This window comes from Ursus arctos, unplaced genomic scaffold (assembly GCF_023065955.2).
Source record: "Ursus arctos isolate Adak ecotype North America unplaced genomic scaffold, UrsArc2.0 scaffold_5, whole genome shotgun sequence".
Classification (NCBI taxonomy): domain Eukaryota; kingdom Metazoa; phylum Chordata; class Mammalia; order Carnivora; family Ursidae; genus Ursus; species Ursus arctos.
Window position 1 is genome coordinate 43,590,119 of NW_026623067.1, and position 19,683 is coordinate 43,609,801.

Sequence of the window (19,683 nt, forward strand, 5' to 3'; positions counted from 1 at the left end):
ATCACAGTCCCAGTTGGCTTCTTTGCAAAAATTGACAAGCTGAAAATTTATATAGAAATTTAAAGTATTTGAAATCTAAGAAATTCAAGGGAATTGCTAAAAAAGTCTTAAAAGAGGAATAAAATTGGAGGGCTCACACTTCACAACTTCAAAACTTACTCCAAAGCGATAGTAATCAAGGCAGTGTGGCTCTGGCGTAAAGTTAGTCACGGGACAGAACTGAGAATCGAAGAATAAACTCACGTTTACAGTCAATTTACTTTTGACCAGGGTGCTAAGACGATTCAATGGGAAAATGTCTTTCTGGAAAATAGTGTTGGGACAACTAGATATCCAAATGCAGAAGAATGAAGTTGGATGCCCACTTCACACGCTGCACAGAAATGAACTCAGAATGGATGATGGACCTAAATATAAGAGCTAAGACTATAAAATTCTTTTAACAAAAAGGTGTTGATCTTTGTGACCTTAGATTAGGTGATGGTTTCTTGGATAGGACACCAGAAGCACAATTAACGAAAGAAAACAGCAGATAAATTAGACCCTATCAAAATGAGAAACATTTGTCCTTCAAAGACGCCATCAAGAAAGTGAAAAGACAATCCGCAGGATGGGAGAGAATATCTGCAAATCATGTATCTGCTAAGGAACTTGCATCTGGAATATACGAAGGACTCCTACGATTCAATAACAAAAAAGAGAAATAACTTGATTTAAAAATGGACCAAGGGTCTAAAGAGATATTTTTTCAAAGAAGATAAATAAATGGCCAATAAATATATGGCCCATGAAAAGGTGTTCAACATCACTAGACACTAGGGAAATGCAAATTAAAACCAAAATGACATACTGCTTCACACTGATGAGAAAGACTACTTTTTTTTTTTTTTTAATGGAAAATAAAAGGTGTTGGCAAGGTTGTGAAGAGAATGGAGCCACTGTGCACCGCCGGTAGGAATGTAAAATGGTGACGCCACTGCGGAAACCATTTCGGTGGTTCCTCAGAAAGTTACATGTAGAATTGCCAAGCAATCCAGGAATTCCACTTCTAAGCATGTACTAAAATAATTGAAAGCAGGGACTCAGACAGACACTTGTACAGCAACGTTCATAGCAGCATTATTACAACAATGAAAAGGTAGAAACAAGCCATGTGTCCATCAGCAGATGAATGGATCCACAAAACATGGCATACGCATCCCCTGGAATCTTATTCAGCCTAAAACAGAATGAAATTCTGGCGCATGCTACCCCATGAATGAACCTTGAAAACATTATGCTGAGTGAGATAAGCCAGATACAAAAGGGCAAACATGGTATGATTCCACTTAGGTGAGGTACCTAGAATACACAAATTCATAGAGACAGAAAACAGAGGTGGGAGGAGAAGGAAGAATGAGGGGTTATTTAATGGGTACAGTGTCTGTCTGGGGTGAAGAAAACGTTCTGGAAGTACATAATGGTGATGTTTGCACAACATTGTCAATGCATTTAATGTCACTGAATTATACACTGAAAGTGGTTAAAATGATAAATTTTATACTATATATATTTTACCACAATAAAAAACATTTTTAAAGAAGTTTTAATGAAGAGATGGTGGGACTACAAGAAACAGAAAGAGAGAGAAGCTCAACTTTTCTCAATATACCTTGTTTTGCAGATTTCAGTTTGAAAACAAATGTTTTACATAACTATAAAATAGAATTAAATTTTAAAAGAATTTCAAAAAATGCAACATAAAATGAAATAACTTAACCTAAATATATGTCCAGTGTGTGGCATAACCACACAGTAACGTACTATTCCAAGTAACTTTCAAGCAATACCTTTACTGTACATCATTGGTGAAATATACATCAATGGCAAAAAAGAAGAGCAAAAACGTCTTAAAATGTTTGTAGCAATGGTGTTGCAGGAGGTAGTGTTCTAATGTTGCTATTCTGAGAGTGTTTTTTTATATATGATGGGATAAAGCAAACAGAATGAAGGATTAGTTGTGAAACCTCCTTGAGAGATTTCGAAATCCCTGAGAACCACGATTTTCAGTAAGGGAGAGAGGATTCACTGGGATTAGATGTACACTAAACATCTCCGCTATAATGCATATTAGAGTAGAACCCTGCTCTCTCCCTCACCTTGTCTTCATGATATCTTAGAAATCTTTTCATATCAGAATGTAGATCCGCCTCATTTTTTAATTGTTGTACTGTGAATTTCCCATAATTTATTTACATGCTCCCCTATTGCATGCAAATTATTTTTTATTTTATGTGCTATAATGAGTCTCCTTACAAGTACATCCTGTTATGATTTTTCAAGTATATCCGTAGCAAAAGTTCCTGGCAATAAAATTACAGGGTCAAAAACCACGTGGGGGTTTTGTTTGTTTGTTTCATTTTGTTTTTGAAGAGATATTTCTAAGTTATCTTCAAAGGAGCTTTCACCAAATTACCCTCCATCAGAGCATAAGAGAGAGCCCATTTCTCCATGTCCTCACCCACCGCGGCTCTCGTCAAACCTCGATGGAAGTGTTGTCACTCTGATACATTAAGGAATAGAAGTCAGACGTGCTTATTTGGATTGTAAATTCTTTCCCTCTAAATTTATAGGCGAGAGAATTTAGATTGTTGTCTCAAGTTGGTTCCAGCAACCAAGCCATTCATCTTTCTTTGCCTCAGCTTGTCATTCAGGCTGTGGCATTTCGGTTAAACACACACTCACACGCACGCACACACACACACACACACACAACAACAACAACAACAACAGCTGGGTATAGTTTTTGTAAACTATTGAAATCAGACTTTTGCAAACCTTGGTTTTTCTGTGTTGTCACGGCAAATGAATTAGGTGAAATAATACTGTTTATGTTTTTTTATGAATTTCACACTGGATGTACTTTGGAAAATTCCTACAGAGCCACAAGAGGAGAAATATGATGAGCCGCTGCTCCAAGGATAGGTTTTAAAATTCAGTCTGTATTTCACAATTGGGACAGTATACCCTAACCCCCTTTTGACCCATTCCTGGGGGATCTCTTCTCACAAGAGCTAGTGCTTTTCCTAAACTGTGAAAAGCCTGCTGTGAGCACTCCCTGTTCAGAGTCTGAAAAACACAGATGAATTGTCCTATCCCTCGCGTGCATAGGACAACACTGGCTCTTAAAAACTCTTCTGTGGAGATGCCTGGCTGATGATCGGAAATGTTCCACCATCGGAATGAGAATACCCTAGGGGCATGCGAAATGAATTTTGGGAGTGGACTCAAAGGGCATTTGAATAATTATTCTCTTCCCTGGCAGGATTTTATTATGAGCTTTGGATGCTTTTTGTTTTGTGAGCTGTACTGATCATTGTTCACACAGCATGTATGTTAACCATGTGGGTTTAGATGCAATCCTGCTTCCACAGTTTCCTAACATATGATTCTTGAACAAATATATAACCTCTCTACACCATAATCCTTTTTTTCCCCTACTCACTGTCCTTTTTTTAAGTAACAACTTTATTGAGGTATATTTTACATGTCATAAAATTCACCCATTTCAAGGGAACCGATCTTTAGTAATCTTATGGAGTGGTACAGTAATTGCTATAAGTCAATTTATGGATCTTTCCATCCTCTCAGTAAGATTGCTTTTACTCATTTAGAGTTAATCCCTATTCCTACCTTGAGCCCCAGACAACTACGAATCTAGCTTCTGTATCCCCACTTTTGCTTTTTCTGGCAATTTCATATAAATTAAGTTGTAAATAAGTCATCGCTTGTGTCTGGCTTCTTTTCATGTAGCTTAATGTTTATTAAGGGTCATTCATGCTGTAGTCGTGGTAGTTCATTCCTCTTCAGTGCTGAATAGTAGTCCACTGCATGACTATACCACATTCTGTCCATTCACCAGTTAATGGACATTTAGCCCTTCTCCAGTTTTTGGCAATTCTGAATAATGCTCCAATGAATATTTGTGTACAAGTCTTTGCATGGAAATATGTTTTTATTTCTCTTGGTTAGATAGCTAGGAGTGGAATTGTTAGGTGAAATGATAATATTATGTTAATTTTTTGAGAGACTCACAGTTTTCCAAAGTGATTGCACCATTTACATTTTCACCCGCAATGTATCAGAGTTCCTTTTTCTCAGCGTCCTAAACCAACACTTCTTATTACTTCTTATTTATTAGAGCCATTCAGGTAAGTATGACATTTGTGCTTTTAATTTCCACTTTTCTAATTCCTAATGATGCCGCCCATCTTTTCATCTGTGTTCGCTTTAGTGAAATATCGATTTGTGTCCCTGCCCATTGTTTGATTCAGTTGTCTTATCGAGTTGTAAGACTCCTTTGTAAATTCTGGATGCAATTCTTTATTGACTATATATTCTGTAAATATTTTCCTCTAGTCTGCTGCTTGCCTTTTCATTCTCTTAACGGTGTCTTTTGAAGTGCAGAAGTTTTGAATTTTGGTAATGTCTAATTCATCAATTTTTTAATGGACCTTGCTTTCGTATTATAGTTAGGAAACTTTTGCCTCTTCTGATGTCTCAAAGATTTGATCCTATGTTTTATTCTAAAAGTTGTATTGTATTTATACTTACGTTTATGTCTAGGACCCATTTGAGTTAACTGTTGTATATGGTGTCATCTGAGTTCATCATTTTTGGGAGTGGATAGCTAGTTGTCCCAGCACCATTTGTTCAACCAACTCTCCTTTCCCACCGCCTTTGCCAAAAATCAAGTGACTGTGAAGCTTTATCTCTGGACTCTTGATTCTCTTCCATTGATATATAGGTCAATATGCCAGTACCACACCGTCTTAATAACTATAGCTTTATAGGACATTTAGAAATTGGAAAGTCAGTCTTATTTCCTTCCTCTTCAAAATTATTTTGGTTATTCTAGATGTTTTGCATCTCCTTGTAAATTTTAGGAGTGGCTTGTCAATATGCAAAAACAAAAGCCTTTTGGGAATTTGATAGGGATTACACTGACTCTATAGGTCAATTTGGGCATAATTGACATCTTAACAATATTTGAATTTTCCAATCCATGAACATGGAGTAGTCTTTAGTTATTTAGATCTTCTCTAATTTTCCTAAGCAAAGTTTTATAATTTTCTGTGTAGAAGTCTTGCACAAGTTTCCTAAATTTACTCCTAAGCATTTTATTCTTTTTGAAACTTTAGTGAATGCAACCGTATTCTTTCTGTCATTTTCATATTGTTCATTGCTTATTTAGAAAAATGCAATTGATTTTTGTATACTCATCTAGTATCCTGCCACCTTGTTATTTTATTTATTCTAATAGGTTTTTTCGTGGTTTTCTCATGATTTTCTATAAGCAGAATCATGTTGTGTGTGATTAAAGATAGTTTTGTTTCTTTTCAACATGGATGTCTTTTACTGATGTTTTTTTCTTTTGGCTAATTACACTGGCTAGAACCTCCAGTACTCTACTGAATAGAAGTGAGAGCAGATGATCTGGTTTTGCTTCTGATCTTAGAGGGAAAGCATTCAGTCTTTCCCCGTTAAGTATGATGGTTACTGTAGGTTTTATCATAGATGACCTTTATCAGATTGAAGAAGCTCTCTTTTATTCCAAGTTTGTTAAGTTGTTAAGAGTTTTATCATGAATGAGTGTTTTGTAGAATGCTTTTCCTGTATCTAATGGGATGATCATATGTCTTGTCCTTTATTTTATTAATATGATGTATTATATTAGTTGATTTCCAGGTGTTAATCTCATCTGGTTGTGGTGTAGAAGCTTTTAAATATGTTGATGGATTTGGATTGCTAATGTTTTTGAGGGTTGAACCTGAATTGTTATGATCAGTAAAAATGGGGATATTGATACTACTTACCTCACAGGTTTACAGTAACAATTAAATACAATAATACATATAAAGTATATAGCAAGGTACCAGACATACAGCAAAAAGTTCAATTAGTGGGCAGCATATTTTTTATACCATTGGCAGTAAACGTCTTCATATAATTACCTCTTATGAAATAACAGGAAACAACTGCATAAAATTAATCTGCTTAATGCCAGAGCTAGGTTGCATTCATGGGTGGAAGAAGAAAGGTAATTAAAATAAGAGCTAACATTTACCCATTGCAAGCTATCTTCCAAGCTCTGTTTTAAGTACTTAATATGTATTAACTCACTTCCCAATAGCCCTATGAGGTCTGTACCATTATAGATGGGGGTGTTCCAATTATAAAGACATTAAGGGGAAGAGCTGGGATTTGGACACAAACAGTCTGGCCCCAAGACCATGTTCTTTACCACTATGTTATGTGCCATGCTTTACGCTAATTACGTTACAGACATTATATCTAATATACTCTTTGCCACATGATGCATAAAATTACCACCAATGTGCAGATAGCCTCTCTGAGTTTAAGAGATTTGCCCCAAATTCACATGTGATATTTAAACCCAGATCTATCTGACACTTATTTATTTATTTATTTACTTACTTACTTACTTATTTACTTACTTAAGCAGGCTCCATGCCCAGTGTGAAGCCCGATGCAGGGCTCGAACTCACAATCATGAGATCAAGACCTGAGCGAGATCAAGTGTTGGATACCTAACCTACTGAACCAAACAGGCACCCCTATATGTATTTTCTAATTGTATTTTCTCAAGTGTGTTTTTAATTGACTCTTTGATGAAACAATCAATATATATTTTTTCTCCCAAACCTGAGTGCTTTTAGAAGCAGTAACTAATATCAGCAATTCATTTCCTTTGCTTTTCTAGATAATGATATTAGAACCGACCCTTGTTCAGGTAGAATCTGAATGAAGACTTGGCGCAACAGTTCTGCAATAGGCAGCAGGTTCTCCTACTGTCATGATTTTCAAGCTTCTTTGACTGCAACCCAATGGAAGAAATATATTGTTCATCACAGCCTAGTAGATATACTCACAGATACACACATATTCACAAAACCAAAAGTTTCATAAATGATGTTTTTTTCTGTGCTAATCAATCTATTTTATTTCTTTTAAAAAAGTGCTTATTAGAACCAACCAAACTGATTTCATAACCCATTAATAAGTTATAAGCCACAATTTCAAAAATGCTGCATTGAAAATATTTTAGATCTCTTCCAATGCTCAGATTCAGGTTTATCTGAAGACGGCTTCCATGAGATGGCTTCAAGCATGAGTGACTTCTTCGGACTTAGTTGGTAACCATACTAATTTATAAGAATAGACTCAAAATGTCTGAAAGACCTAAATGTGAGACAGGAATCCATCAAAATCCTAGAGGAGAACACAGGCAGCAACCTCTGTGACCTGGGCCGCAGCACCTTCTTGCTAGACACGTCTCCACAGGCAAGGGAAACAACAGCAAAAATGAACTATTGGGACTTCATCAAGATTAAAAGCTTTTGCACAGTAAAGGAAACAGTCGACAAAACCAAAAGACAACCAACAGAATGGAAGAAGATACTTGTAAATGTTTTATCAGATAAAGGGCTAGGATCCAAAATCTAGAAAGAACTTATCAAACTCAACACCCAAGAACAAATAATCCAATCAAGAAATGGGCAGAAGACATGAACAGACATTGCTCCAAAGAAGACATACAAATGGCCAACAGACACATGAGAAAGTGCTCAACCTCACTCGGCATCAGGGAAATACAAATCAAAACCACAATGAGATACTACCTCACACCAATCAGAATGGCTAAAATTAACAAGTCAGGAAACGACAAACATTGGTGAGGATGTGGAAAAAGGGAAACCCTCTTACACTGTTGGTGGGAATGCAAGTTGGTACAGCCACTCTGGAAAACAGTATGGCGGTACCTCAGTAAGTTGAAAATAGAGCTACCCTATGACCCAGCAATTGCACTACTAGGTATTTACCCCAAAGATACAAATGTAGTGATCCGAAGGGGCACCTGTACCCCAGTGTTTATAGCAGCAATGTCCACAATAGCTATGGAAAGAGCCCAGATGTCCATCAACAGATGAATGGATAAAGAAGATATGGTGTATATATACCCAGTGGTATATTACTCACCCATCAAAAAATGAAATATTACCATTTGCAACAACATGACTGGAACTGGAGGGATTTTGCTAAGTGAAATAAGTCAACCAGAAAAAGACAATTATCATATGATCTCACTTGTATGTGGAATTTAAGAAACAAAACAGAGGATCATAGGGGAAGAGAGGAAAAAATAAAACAAGATGAAACCAGAGAGGGTGACAAACCATGAGAGACTCATAACTATAGAAAACAAACTGAGGGTTGCTGGAGGGGAGGGGAGTGGGGGGATAGGGTAACTAGGTGATGGGCATTAAGGAAGGTGTGTGATGTAATGAGCACTGGGTGTTATATAAGACTGATGAATCACTGACTTCTACCTCTGAAACCAATAATACATTATATGCTAATTAATTGAATTTAAATTTAAAAAATAGACCTGGTTGTTCTAAAAAAAAAAAAAATAGAACCTAAGGAATGTATGTATATCACACACACCCAAAGCTTGTGTTTTAACCTTTTTCTTTCCTTTCTTTAGTTCATTTATTAATTTGTTATTTTTTTCTGACAGCTATTTGTAGAGGCTACATTTCAGGCAGCGTACAGGTGCTCAGGAGTCAAGGATGAGTAAAAGCTGGCATGCGTCCTCAGGGTGTAGTGGGAATGAAAACAGTTAAGCCAAAAGCACCGAAGAAAATATTTTCGAATTATGCTAAATTCTGTGAACAAGAATATGGCATTGTGTGTAACAAGGTGACCTGATTTAATATGAAGTGTTAGGAATGTCTCTGTGAAAAGTGTCATTTGGGCTGAGAGTGAAAGATGAAAAGAGCCTGGCAGTGGACAGCATCATGCGCGTAGGCACGGGCCACTCTGCATCGCAGTCTTCTAAGGCTGGAGAGAGCATGAGCTATTAGATGAGGGGTGGAAGGAAGACATCTAAGTCTGAAAAAATAAACAGAGACAGACCATACAGGATCCTATAAACCATGGAAAGAGGTGAAAGGGTTTTATGCTGCTGATGATATGAGGCTCACAGTGTAAAATTATAAGTAGGGTGTGTAGAAAGGACTGGAGTGGTCCAAGATTATGCAGAGAGAGCTATGAATAGCTACTGCCGTGGTCTGGGTCAAACATGATGGAACAGGGTGGAATGGGTAGTGGTCTTTTGTTGCTTATCTCTTATCCTACTGAGCATGGTGCAATGCATTTCCTATGCCCTGGGACCAGACTTCAGAATTTTGGAGCTGTCAGCTAAGAAATAAAAGCCCTGGAAATGCAACAGTGTCTGTGATAAATGGACAAGGTATAAGGAAGCTCTTACTCTTTTACCAATAAATACCAGACTATGGTATGAACTTGCATATTCTGGTTATCACCAAACTATATTATGCCCACATATTTTATGAGATACGGTTCTGTATAATCAGATCCTTATCTTCTCTTTCTCTGAGAGTTTTTAAGATCTGTATAAAGGGCTTCAGAAGGAGAAAGATGATTCTTAACAGCAAAGTTGGCTCCATGATTAAATAAATATATATCCATACTGGACAAGGGAAGCATGTTATCTCTTGCCTGGGCTTTTTCTTTCTTTGATTAATAATCCCTTGCATGGTAGAACACTGTTGTTAACTTACCTCTGACTGACACCTTTATCTGTCTGTTCTTGGAATAAAAATAGCTTCACTCAAGTCTCAGTAAAAATGGTTGTTCATCAGGGTGCCCCTCCTTAGAGTTCAGTGGAGACGGGAGAGGAGTCCTCTGGTACGTCGCCAGGTTTCTGAGCTCCGCCTGCCTCCCATGGGAGCTGAACGCAGTCAACGGCTGCCCTGTCTGCTAGCCTGGTCTGCAGAGGCTCTTTGCCTTAGCGTCTCTTCTCCTTTTTTTGATACCCAAGCCTCACCCATATCACCACCCCTACCCCACCCACTTGCCACCAATCCCAATAGACCTTGCTGACATCCCCTGAGGGATCATCGTTTCTGCTTCATTAGCTGAAAGCAGCCCAAGGTGCAACAGGTCCCAGGCACGAGTACCCGTTTACTAGCGCATCGTTGCTTACTGAAAGACCCATAGAACACAACAAATGTAATGTGCAGTAGTGCAGTGGGAAAGATTTGAACCCAATAGCCTGGGTCCAGGCACTTTTTCTGGTGCCCATGAAACCCACGGCAGGGATGACCAGCCAGTCATCACGCTGAGGTGAAGAATATCATTTCCAGAAGACAATACCAAAAATGTATTCGTTGTCAGATTTTTAAAAAGCACTTCCTGTGTTTCTGTCTAAACTCCCCCAAGGGCTTAATTTCTGTCATCTTCTATGTGAATCAGTCTTCAGGGGTAAACAAAATTTTATTCACTGGACAATTAAGCGTCAGGGGCTGTTAGTCTTTGTTAGAATGTTACTGCCTCGGATTAATGCTCCTTTGAATTTCTCTTGTTTCTTTTCCTTGCAAATCCCCACCTTCTCCGTTAGCATAATGATCGTTACAAATGAAGAAGAAAATATACTCAGTACGGGTCATCAGTTATCGACAGTCTCCATTTCTTTCCTGGGCACAGAATTGGAATTCGTTTGCACCCCTGGGCACTGCTTGCAGACACTTAATTCTTGGATTCAAATAAAACCTTAAAATGTGATCTCAGTGACATTATGTCAAAAGAAACATGTCAAAACAGTGCTGATTCAGAGAGCATTATTGTGCCTAGAGATCATGTCTTTGCTTTGAAGGAAACAAAATAAATCATAGCAGCAGGAAAGCATTTTTACAAGCGGCTCTTTGCACGCAGCAGAGGCCAGCTCTGCTCTCCTGTGTCTCATTTCCTCTTCCCGTCTCTCCACCCCGTGCTCCCTCAAGTGTGAAGTCCGTGCTTGATCGAACAAACTGCTTAAAACTCTTCAATGTCACCCCAACGCGTACAGACTTGTGAGCAGGCACCTGTCGTGGGATCTGCCCTGTGCTCCTCTCTAGGCTCAAGCTTCCCCATCATACCTGTTGTTACGGCAAACCAAAACTGTCTTCCTTTCCCCACTCACACAGACATCCCATGTCTGTGCTTAATGCAGCCTATTTTTCTCTATCAAATCTTACTTTTGGACCTGGAGGACTCTTCGGCTCTACCACGTATTAGGTGTTTGACCGTATGCACATGACTTCACCGGGCCTTGATTTCCTCATTTGTAAAATGGGAGGTTAAGCGCAGCACTTTGGGGGTCGCTAAGGGAGCCATTTGTAGAGGTGCTGAAGCACCGGCCCCAGAGCAGTCGCTCAATGAGACATCGGTGACACTAGCTTTATTTTGTGGTTATTATCGTCACAATCCTCACTTCTGCTGAGAAGCTTTCCCTTACCTCCCCATCCCAAAGTGAATTACTTCCTTGTATTACGCACTCACTTTTCTATTGCCCTTTTATATCTTTTTATCATTAACGTGGTACATGATTTGTTAGAAGGTTGCTGGGCAATAAAGTTAATCGTGTGGAAAATGGGAACGAGAATGGCTCAAGGACACCTCGTAATTCATATTTTATGGACCTCCTGTAATAGTGTGGTTAAGATACGATTGTTAATGGTAAGGGGATGAGCGGGGTTTTCTTTAGTTCCTGAGCTTTATAGCTTTGTAAGCTAATCGTTATTCAGTGCTTACTATATGTCAGGCAAGACATTGAATGTTATATTTGTTCTTTACTACGACCAAATGTAGTAGGTATTCTATACCTTCACACATGTGGAAGCTGACGGTCTAGGGTCTAGACCTAGGGACAGACCATCTGCTCCCAAAGCTCGAACTCTTTGCTCAAGAACACTCTATTCTGATCTCTGAGGTGTCATTTGCCTCTGGGACTCTAGAGTGTGGGAATGTATTTAATACACTTTCATGTCTCATTCTATTCCAGGTACTCCTTCCAAGACGAGGAGGATATGTTCATGGTAGTGGACCTCCTGCTGGGCGGGGACCTGCGTTACCACCTGCAGCAGAATGTCCGCTTCCAGGAGGGCACCGTGAAGCTCTTCATCTGCGAGCTGGCCATGGCCTTGGACTACCTGCAGAGCCAGCGCATCGTCCACAGGTCAGTCAGGTCCAGGGGGACAGCCGTGCACTGAGTGTACAGGACAGAGTTCGCAGCCTGCTGCATTCAACAGGTTCATATTGAACATGACAGGTAATCCTCCCTGAACTCTTGCAACAGTCCCTTAAGGTAGTCTTATTGTTCCTCTTTTAAAGATTCAAAAAAAAAAAAAAAATGAGCCCATTGAGCTTAATTTTTTCAAAGTCACAGTTAATAAACAATAATACCAGAATCCATGAGTATTGGCACTAGACAAAGAAAAGGTGACATATGAGAATGTGTCTCCTTCACTTGTGGAATCTGTGTTAAATGAAGACAAAGAAATAACGCAAGTAGCTATAAACCCTAACAGACAATAGACAGAAAAGGATACTTGTATTTGTAAAGATATCAGTAGATGGGGCGCCTGGGTGGCTCAGTCAATTGGGCGTCTCACTCTTGATTTCGGCTCAGGTTGTGATCTTGGGATTGTGGGATCAAGCCCTGTGTCAGGCTCCACACTCAGCCTGGAGTCTGCTTCACATTTTCTCTCCCTCTCCCTCCCACACATTCTCTCTCTCTCTCGAATACATAAACACAGTCTTTTAAAGAAAAGATATTGGTAGGGTTTTTTTGTTTAGGTTTTTATTTACATTCTTGTCAGTTACCATATGGTGTAATATTGGTTTCAGGAGTAGAACTTAGTGATGTAAAGTTATTGGTAGTTTTTATGATGATTTCCTCTATAGTATCTCACTTAATCTCTATAATAACTTGTGATAAGTAATCAGAGCAGGTATAGTTGGACTATATTAAATATGAGAAAACCATGATTTGGAGATATTAAATTATCATCCAGGGTATTTATGAGAACTTTTTATTAAGTTTCTAATTTTAATTTCAGTATAGTTAACATAGTCTTATGTTAGTTTCAGGTGTATGATACAGTAATTCAACAGTTCTGTACATTACTCAGTGCTCATTAGATAAGTGCCCTCCTTAACCCCCTTCACCTATTTCACCCATCCCCTCACCAACCTCCCCTCTAGTAACCATCCATTTATTCTGTATAGTTAAGAGTCTGTGTCTTTGTTGGTCTCTCTCTCTTTTTTCCCCTTTGCTTGTTGTTTTGTGTCTTAAATTCCACATATGAGAGCAATCATATGGTATTTGTCTTTCTCTGATGGACTTATTTCACTTAGCATTATACTCTCTAGCTCCATCTATTTCATAGTACTGGAAGTCCTAGCCACACCAAGCAGACAACAAAAAGAAATAAAAGGCATCCAAATTGGTAAGGAAGAAGTGAAACTTTCACTATTTCTGGACAACATGATCCTATATAGAGAGAACCCTATAGACTCCACAAAAAGTACTCGAACTGATTGAATAAAGTCGGTAAAGACAGGATACAGAATCAATGTACAGAAATCTGTTGCATTTTTATATACTAATAATGAAGAAGCAGAAAGTGAAAATAAGAAAACAATCCCATTTACGATTGTAACAAAAACAATAAAATATCTAGGAATAAACTTAACCGAAGAGGCAAAAGACGTATACTCTGAAAACTATAAAACACTGATAAAAGAAATTGAAGACAACTCAAAGAAATGGAAAGACATTCCATGCTCATGGGTTAGAAGAACAAATATTGTTAAATTGTCTATGCTACCCAAAGCAATCTACAGATTTAATGCAATCTCTAACAAAATGCCAATAGCATTTTTCGCAGAGCTGGAACAAACAATCCTAAAATTTGTATGTAACCACAAAAGACCCTGAATAGTCAAAGCAATCCTGAAAAAGAAAAACAAACTGGAATTACCAGAAAACCAGACTTGAAGTTATATTACAAAGCTGTAGTAATCAAAACCGTACGGTACTGACATAAAAACAGACACAACGATCAATGGAACTGAATGGAAAACCCAGAAATAAAGCCCCAATTATATGGTCAATCATTTATAACAATTTTGAACCTCATCACCCTCAATGCGACTACGGTTTGCTGATGACTTCGTCTATGTGCCAGGTACTACGATGTACCGTCGTATGTTATCTTATTAAATTCTCATTATAGTATCTCCATTATACAAATGAGAAAACTGGGGCTCAACGATTTGCGAGGACAAACCACTGACAAATGGCATGGCCAGGATTTAAACCTAGGTCTCTCTGCATCCGAAGTCAGAGCCCTTTCTACTACACCAACTTGCATTTGTTACACATATGAAATAGATGCATTAAGTACACGTCGTTAAGTGAAAAATAATGCATGTGACTCTTCCACTGTCTTATTTCTAATCTGTGATGTATTTGCTAGGTCTTTAAGTATGTTTACGTCTCTACGGTGTAGTAAAAATTTGGCCAGATAAAAGATTTGCCAACCACTAAGTTGACGTTAACCTACAAGTTATCTAGATTAGTACAGAGCCTGTGGGTGAAGATGGAACATCATGGTTTATGGATTCTTTGTGCAGGCACTATGGAACGATCCGTGTGTGTGTGTGTGTGTGTGTGTGTGTGTGTGTGGCCTTGACCCTGTATACTTACATGCTCGTTGTTGAATTTCCTGTCTTTCGGACGACCTATTTGTGTTGGAAATGCGCTCTTCGGGCAACAGACGACCAGAAGGCAGACCAGCTAATCGTGTAGGATCTTGGAAGTAAATGAACACACCTGCTGTTTTGTCAGGAACTGCGAACCCTGTTCCCAAGCAGTCTTCCTCCCAGACCGACTTTCTGGTCCCCCGCAGTTCTTGCTAAAGAGAAACTTTCCTACCTGTAGTCTGGGGTGTCCCACTGAGGGTATTCATGTTCACTCACCCGACCCGAGACTGCCGACCCACAATCTGCTTGGGGCGCTGACGCTCTGGATCTCAGAAAGGAGGCAGGTACCGTGAGAAGCGCGCATGGCCACGAGTGCCTTTCAACTTTCTTCTCTCCCTGTTTGAACCTGGGCCCCTCCCTTCTTTCCCTGGGCTTCATTTTCTCTGTCCAACGCTTAGAAATGTGTTCCTAAAGGAATTCAGGAAGGGAAAAAGACCCCCGAAAAGTCAACACAATTTGCACTTGCTAACACCAAATGTTGCCATTCGTTACTTCCTCCCTTGCTCTTTGTTGCTCTCACCGTCTTTCTGCCACTTAAACAAGAAACCAAGGATTAGCTTTCTGCCTCTTGGCCTTGACACACTCACGATTATTACTTCCTGCCCATTCTCGGAAGAGGCTCCTTGTCCTGAAGTGTCTCCTCACCGCGACAAATGAATACAAGGCAAACCCGGTGACGTTCTGAGCATGGTGTTCAAAGGAGAGGACATCTTCTTGGGGTCAGAACATAAGCCAGGTGTATTTCCATTGCCTATAAGGCCTCACTGTCTTTCCCGTGTGTTTTTTATATATATATATATTTAAATTAAGTGATTTATTTACTTGAGAGAGAGAGAGCAGAGAGAGCACGAGCAGGGGGAGGGGCGGAGTGAGAGGGAGAAGCAGGCTCCCCACAGAGCAGGGAGTCCGACGCAGGGCTCGATCCCAGGACCCTGAGGTCCCGACCTGAGCTGCAGGCAGACGCTGAATTGGCTGAGCCGCCCAGGCGCCCGCGTTTGCTCTATCTGATAGGCGCCGTAGCACTCTGCAGCTCTCCCGAGGAGCTGTGACGCGTTGACGTGCACTTACTTAATATCTGCAGCTTTACAGTGTAAACCTCATGAGTTAGGGCCTTGTGTGTTTTGCTTTTCACCGTATAACCAGCACGTAGTAAAAATATGAGGGAATGAACACTGCCTGAACCATACATATGATTGACTAACAGCCGCATTTACAAATACCAAAGACAAAATTAAACTACAAGGCATTAAAGCCAAGAATTTCAGACCTACCTTGGGCGTCACGTGGAGGAACCGTATAATTGATCATGCAAACCAGGCTACTCCTGAGAATGAAAGGAGTCACTATTAATAATTCTGCTTGGGCAACAAACAAACCCATAAATGTTCTGGAAAAAAAACGGACACGTATCAACATCATTAAGCCTTTTCAAGACAGTAGTGACCAAATAAACATGTTGATTGGGAGAGTGCCCCGATAATCATGGCTTTCTTCCCGCCGAGTACCAAATATCAAATTGAGAAGGTGTCAAGTGGCTTAAAACACACGGACACAGTAAAGTAAGCTGTGTTCCTTTGTCTGAAGAGTAAAAGGATAATAATGATGGCACTCCAAGGCTCCGGCTCACGGGGCAGCATTAAAAGCGTGAAAAGCAGCAGGGAAGAAAAGAAGGCTTTTGAGTACTCTAATTCTCTTTTAAAAATCTTTCTTCAGGGGCACTTGGGTGTCTCAATCGGATAAGCATCTGACTCTTGGTTTCAGCTCAGGTCATAATCTTGGGGTTGTGAGCTCGAGCCCCATGTCCACGCTTAACATGTAGCCTGTTTAAGATTCTCTCTCTCCCTCTCTGCCCCTCTTCTCGTGCTCGCTTGCTCTCAAAAAAAAAAAAAAAAATCTTGGGGCACCTGGGTGGCTCAGTGGGCTAAGCATCTGCCTTCGGCTCAGGTCATGATCCCAGGGGCCTGGGATCAAGCCCCGCATCAGGCTCACTGCTCAGCGGGGAGTCTGCTTCTCCCTCTCCCTCTGCTGCTCCCCCTGCTTATGTTCTCTCTCTAATAAATAAATAAGATCTTTTAAAAAAAACGTTCTTCAAAAAATCCACAAAACTCATCCTAGATTTGATGAAATCTAAGATAACACAACAAAACATCTTTCAGCTACTCAGAAAATTAGATCATGAGACACGTCCTGAGTTATTACAGTGTGAATGAAGAAAACAGAGTCTACGAAATTCAGTAGCTTCCTAAGACAAGGAAAGGCCATCTGCATATATAAAATACGTGACTTCCTAATTGTCGGACTCAAAACAACATTTTGTCTCTGAACACAGTAGAAGATTCAAAATCATCCCTTTCAGTCAGCAGGTGTGCGCAGAGCAGGTGTGCCATTTACTGGGGGCTTCCTGGGGACCAGGGGCTCTGCCGAGCACTTGTGATTTATTTCACTTAATCTGCTCACAACCAGGAGGCTGAGGGTGTTATTGTCCCCATTTTACAGCCAAGGAAAGATGAAGTAACTTGCCCAAGGGCGCATGGCTCGCAAGTAGGGGAGGCATCCCCGAAGGAAGTGCAGATGTCCTCGCCACTCTCCACGCCGCTGGTGCTCAGCGTGGTTGTGGCTCCGAGGGGGGCGGGGGACAAGGTGAGGCCCGGCCACTGCCTGCAGCTACGCAGTCTGGCGGCCCAGGCGAAGATGGTACATATGGAACCAACTGACGAGAGAACCGTGTTCAACCAGATGCTAAATTGTGTGAGCAAACCTGAAGTACTTCAGACAAGATGACAGTCGGGGGTGACAAAACAAAGTTTCTTGGGAGCTCAGAGGATTTCAAAAGGGTTTTCACAGCTAGAGCAGAAAGAACAGTCCAGTGTATGTCCGAGGAAGCGTACTCTGAATGAAAGCACTCATTTATCTCCCTGTGTTACGTAGAACATTCTCTGTTTTTACTTTTTCTAGAATTTCCTGCCGGCAATATCTACTTTAGTTACTTTTTTAAATACCATGAATCTTGTTTCTTTCATAAGTGAGACATAAAGGGGGGGTTGTTTTATTTTGTGGACTTATTTTTAATCCACCAAATTTAATTTTCAGTAGTTTCCTACATATGTAGAATGTTTAGCTACTTGTCCTCAATTTTAGAAACTTCCTTTTCTACAGTTGTTGTGAAAGACACAGGATTGCCCAATAACCATTAATTTGGAATTGTGCAATTAGCACTTTTCTTATTAGCAAGATGCCAAATGTTTTTCTACGAGGACACCTTGAAAATCAGCGTTAGTTTCCAAACGGTGGCCAGTTTCTAGCTCAGTATTCCCCCTTAACTTACATTAAATCAGTTAGTGAAGATTTTAAAATGTAGACACAGTGATTATTTGCTTTTATGAAGAAAACAAGGAAAACGAAACCCATCACAATCCCGCCTGTGGGGATAGTAGTGTTTGATTTGTTGATTGCCACAACCTCTCCAGTGACTCACGTGATAGAGAGTAATGATTGGGGCCCAAAGACAAATTTGTATTCACTCCCTGGTCAGATATTAAAGGAGACTCAATTACAAATCCACGCTAATGAGGCGAATCGTATGGGACAGTGAAAGAGTAAGTCATCCTGGATCAAACTACCATTTGCGAGGGAATGTTTGATCGTTTTTTTTCTTCTTGTAAGAATTATTCCGCTCTCTTCAAAACTTATATATATATATATATATATATATATATATATATATATATATATATATTTTCCCCCTGCTTTCCAAATCCTGTAGGAATGAGATCAAACTCTAATGAGGCAGTTTGTAGAGATAACTGCAATGCAACAGAGTTGCGAACATTTCATCTCCTGCTGATTCCAGATGTATTGAAGGAGGAATAAAAAGAAACGTATGATTGCCCAAGACAGGATGTATTTTTATGCATCACCTTTGTCTTCTTGGCTATAATCACAGGGACCAATAACGGACACTCAGGCTCATCTCGGAGCCTCCAGTAAGAGATTCGTAGGAACTAGTTTTCCCACATTTGCTCTTGGACTAAAGTAGCTACTTGTGAGAAGTCGCTATCATTCTTCTAGAAATTAGCATTTCGATGGTGAAGAAAAATCTTGGGGATAAGGTCTCTACTATAAATATTCACTCAACACTGGTTCTTGAGCACCTCGTGGCTCCATAGTGTTCTCGGTGCTGCTCGCCAGTGGTGAAGGGACAGACAGGTGCCCTGTCATCCGAAGTTAATGACATCACAGCATGAAAGGGAGCCAAGCAAACATTTAAACATCCATATCAGAAAGGTGTTTTAATCCTGTGGCATGCAGTATAAATAACATAGGTGGTTGTGTGTGTGTCCCACCACACACACACACACACACTCATTTGCATCTTCACAATGGTTATATTCTGCTTCTTATTTGTAGCCCCCCGATCACAAGATTCTTTAGCAAGTGCTGTCTCTCCCTCGTAAACTTAAGTCCTTGCGCGTGGAGACTGCACTTCCCTCGTGTTCTTAATCCCAGCACGTAATCTAATCCGGAGTGGTTGCTGAGTGAATGAATGACTGAACCAGTGAACAAGGACAGCACAGACTTGCGATCCTTGGGTGGACGTAGCAGGTGAAGGGTACTGTGGGTGATGTTGTCTTCAGCAACTTTTTAAATTTATTCCATCCATTCCTATTGTGTGCCCACAGCATGTGGAAATGACCACAAAGGTACTTAACACATATTGATTATCTCATAGTTTCTTCGGGTGAGGAGGCTCAGCACATCTTAACTGGGCTCCCTGAAAGGCTGCATTCGAGGTGTTGGCCAGAAGTGGCTTCTCCTCCACAGGCTGGCCTGGGCAAGGGTCAACTTCCAAGTTCAGTCAGAATGTTGGCAGAATTGATTTCCTTGGGGCTGCGGGACTCACGTTGGCTTATTTTCTCAAATTCAGTGAGGAGAGCAAGACTCTAGAGCAAGTGTGCTAGAAAGGCGGAGGATATATCCCTGAATAACCATTACATAATACAACACAATCGC

The 19,683-nt window shown here is 40.0% G+C and overlaps 1 protein-coding gene across 1 annotated transcript in view; it reads left to right on the top strand.

The window, feature by feature from the left end:
• The window catches only part of STK32A (serine/threonine kinase 32A), a 121,393-nt gene that overhangs the window by 49,043 nt on the left and 52,667 nt on the right, over positions 1-19,683 (top strand). The window contains exon 5 of the mRNA XM_026498972.4: positions 11,909-12,082. Within this exon, the coding sequence (XP_026354757.3) occupies positions 11,909-12,082 (174 nt within the window). The remainder of the gene's footprint in view (positions 1-11,908; positions 12,083-19,683) is intronic.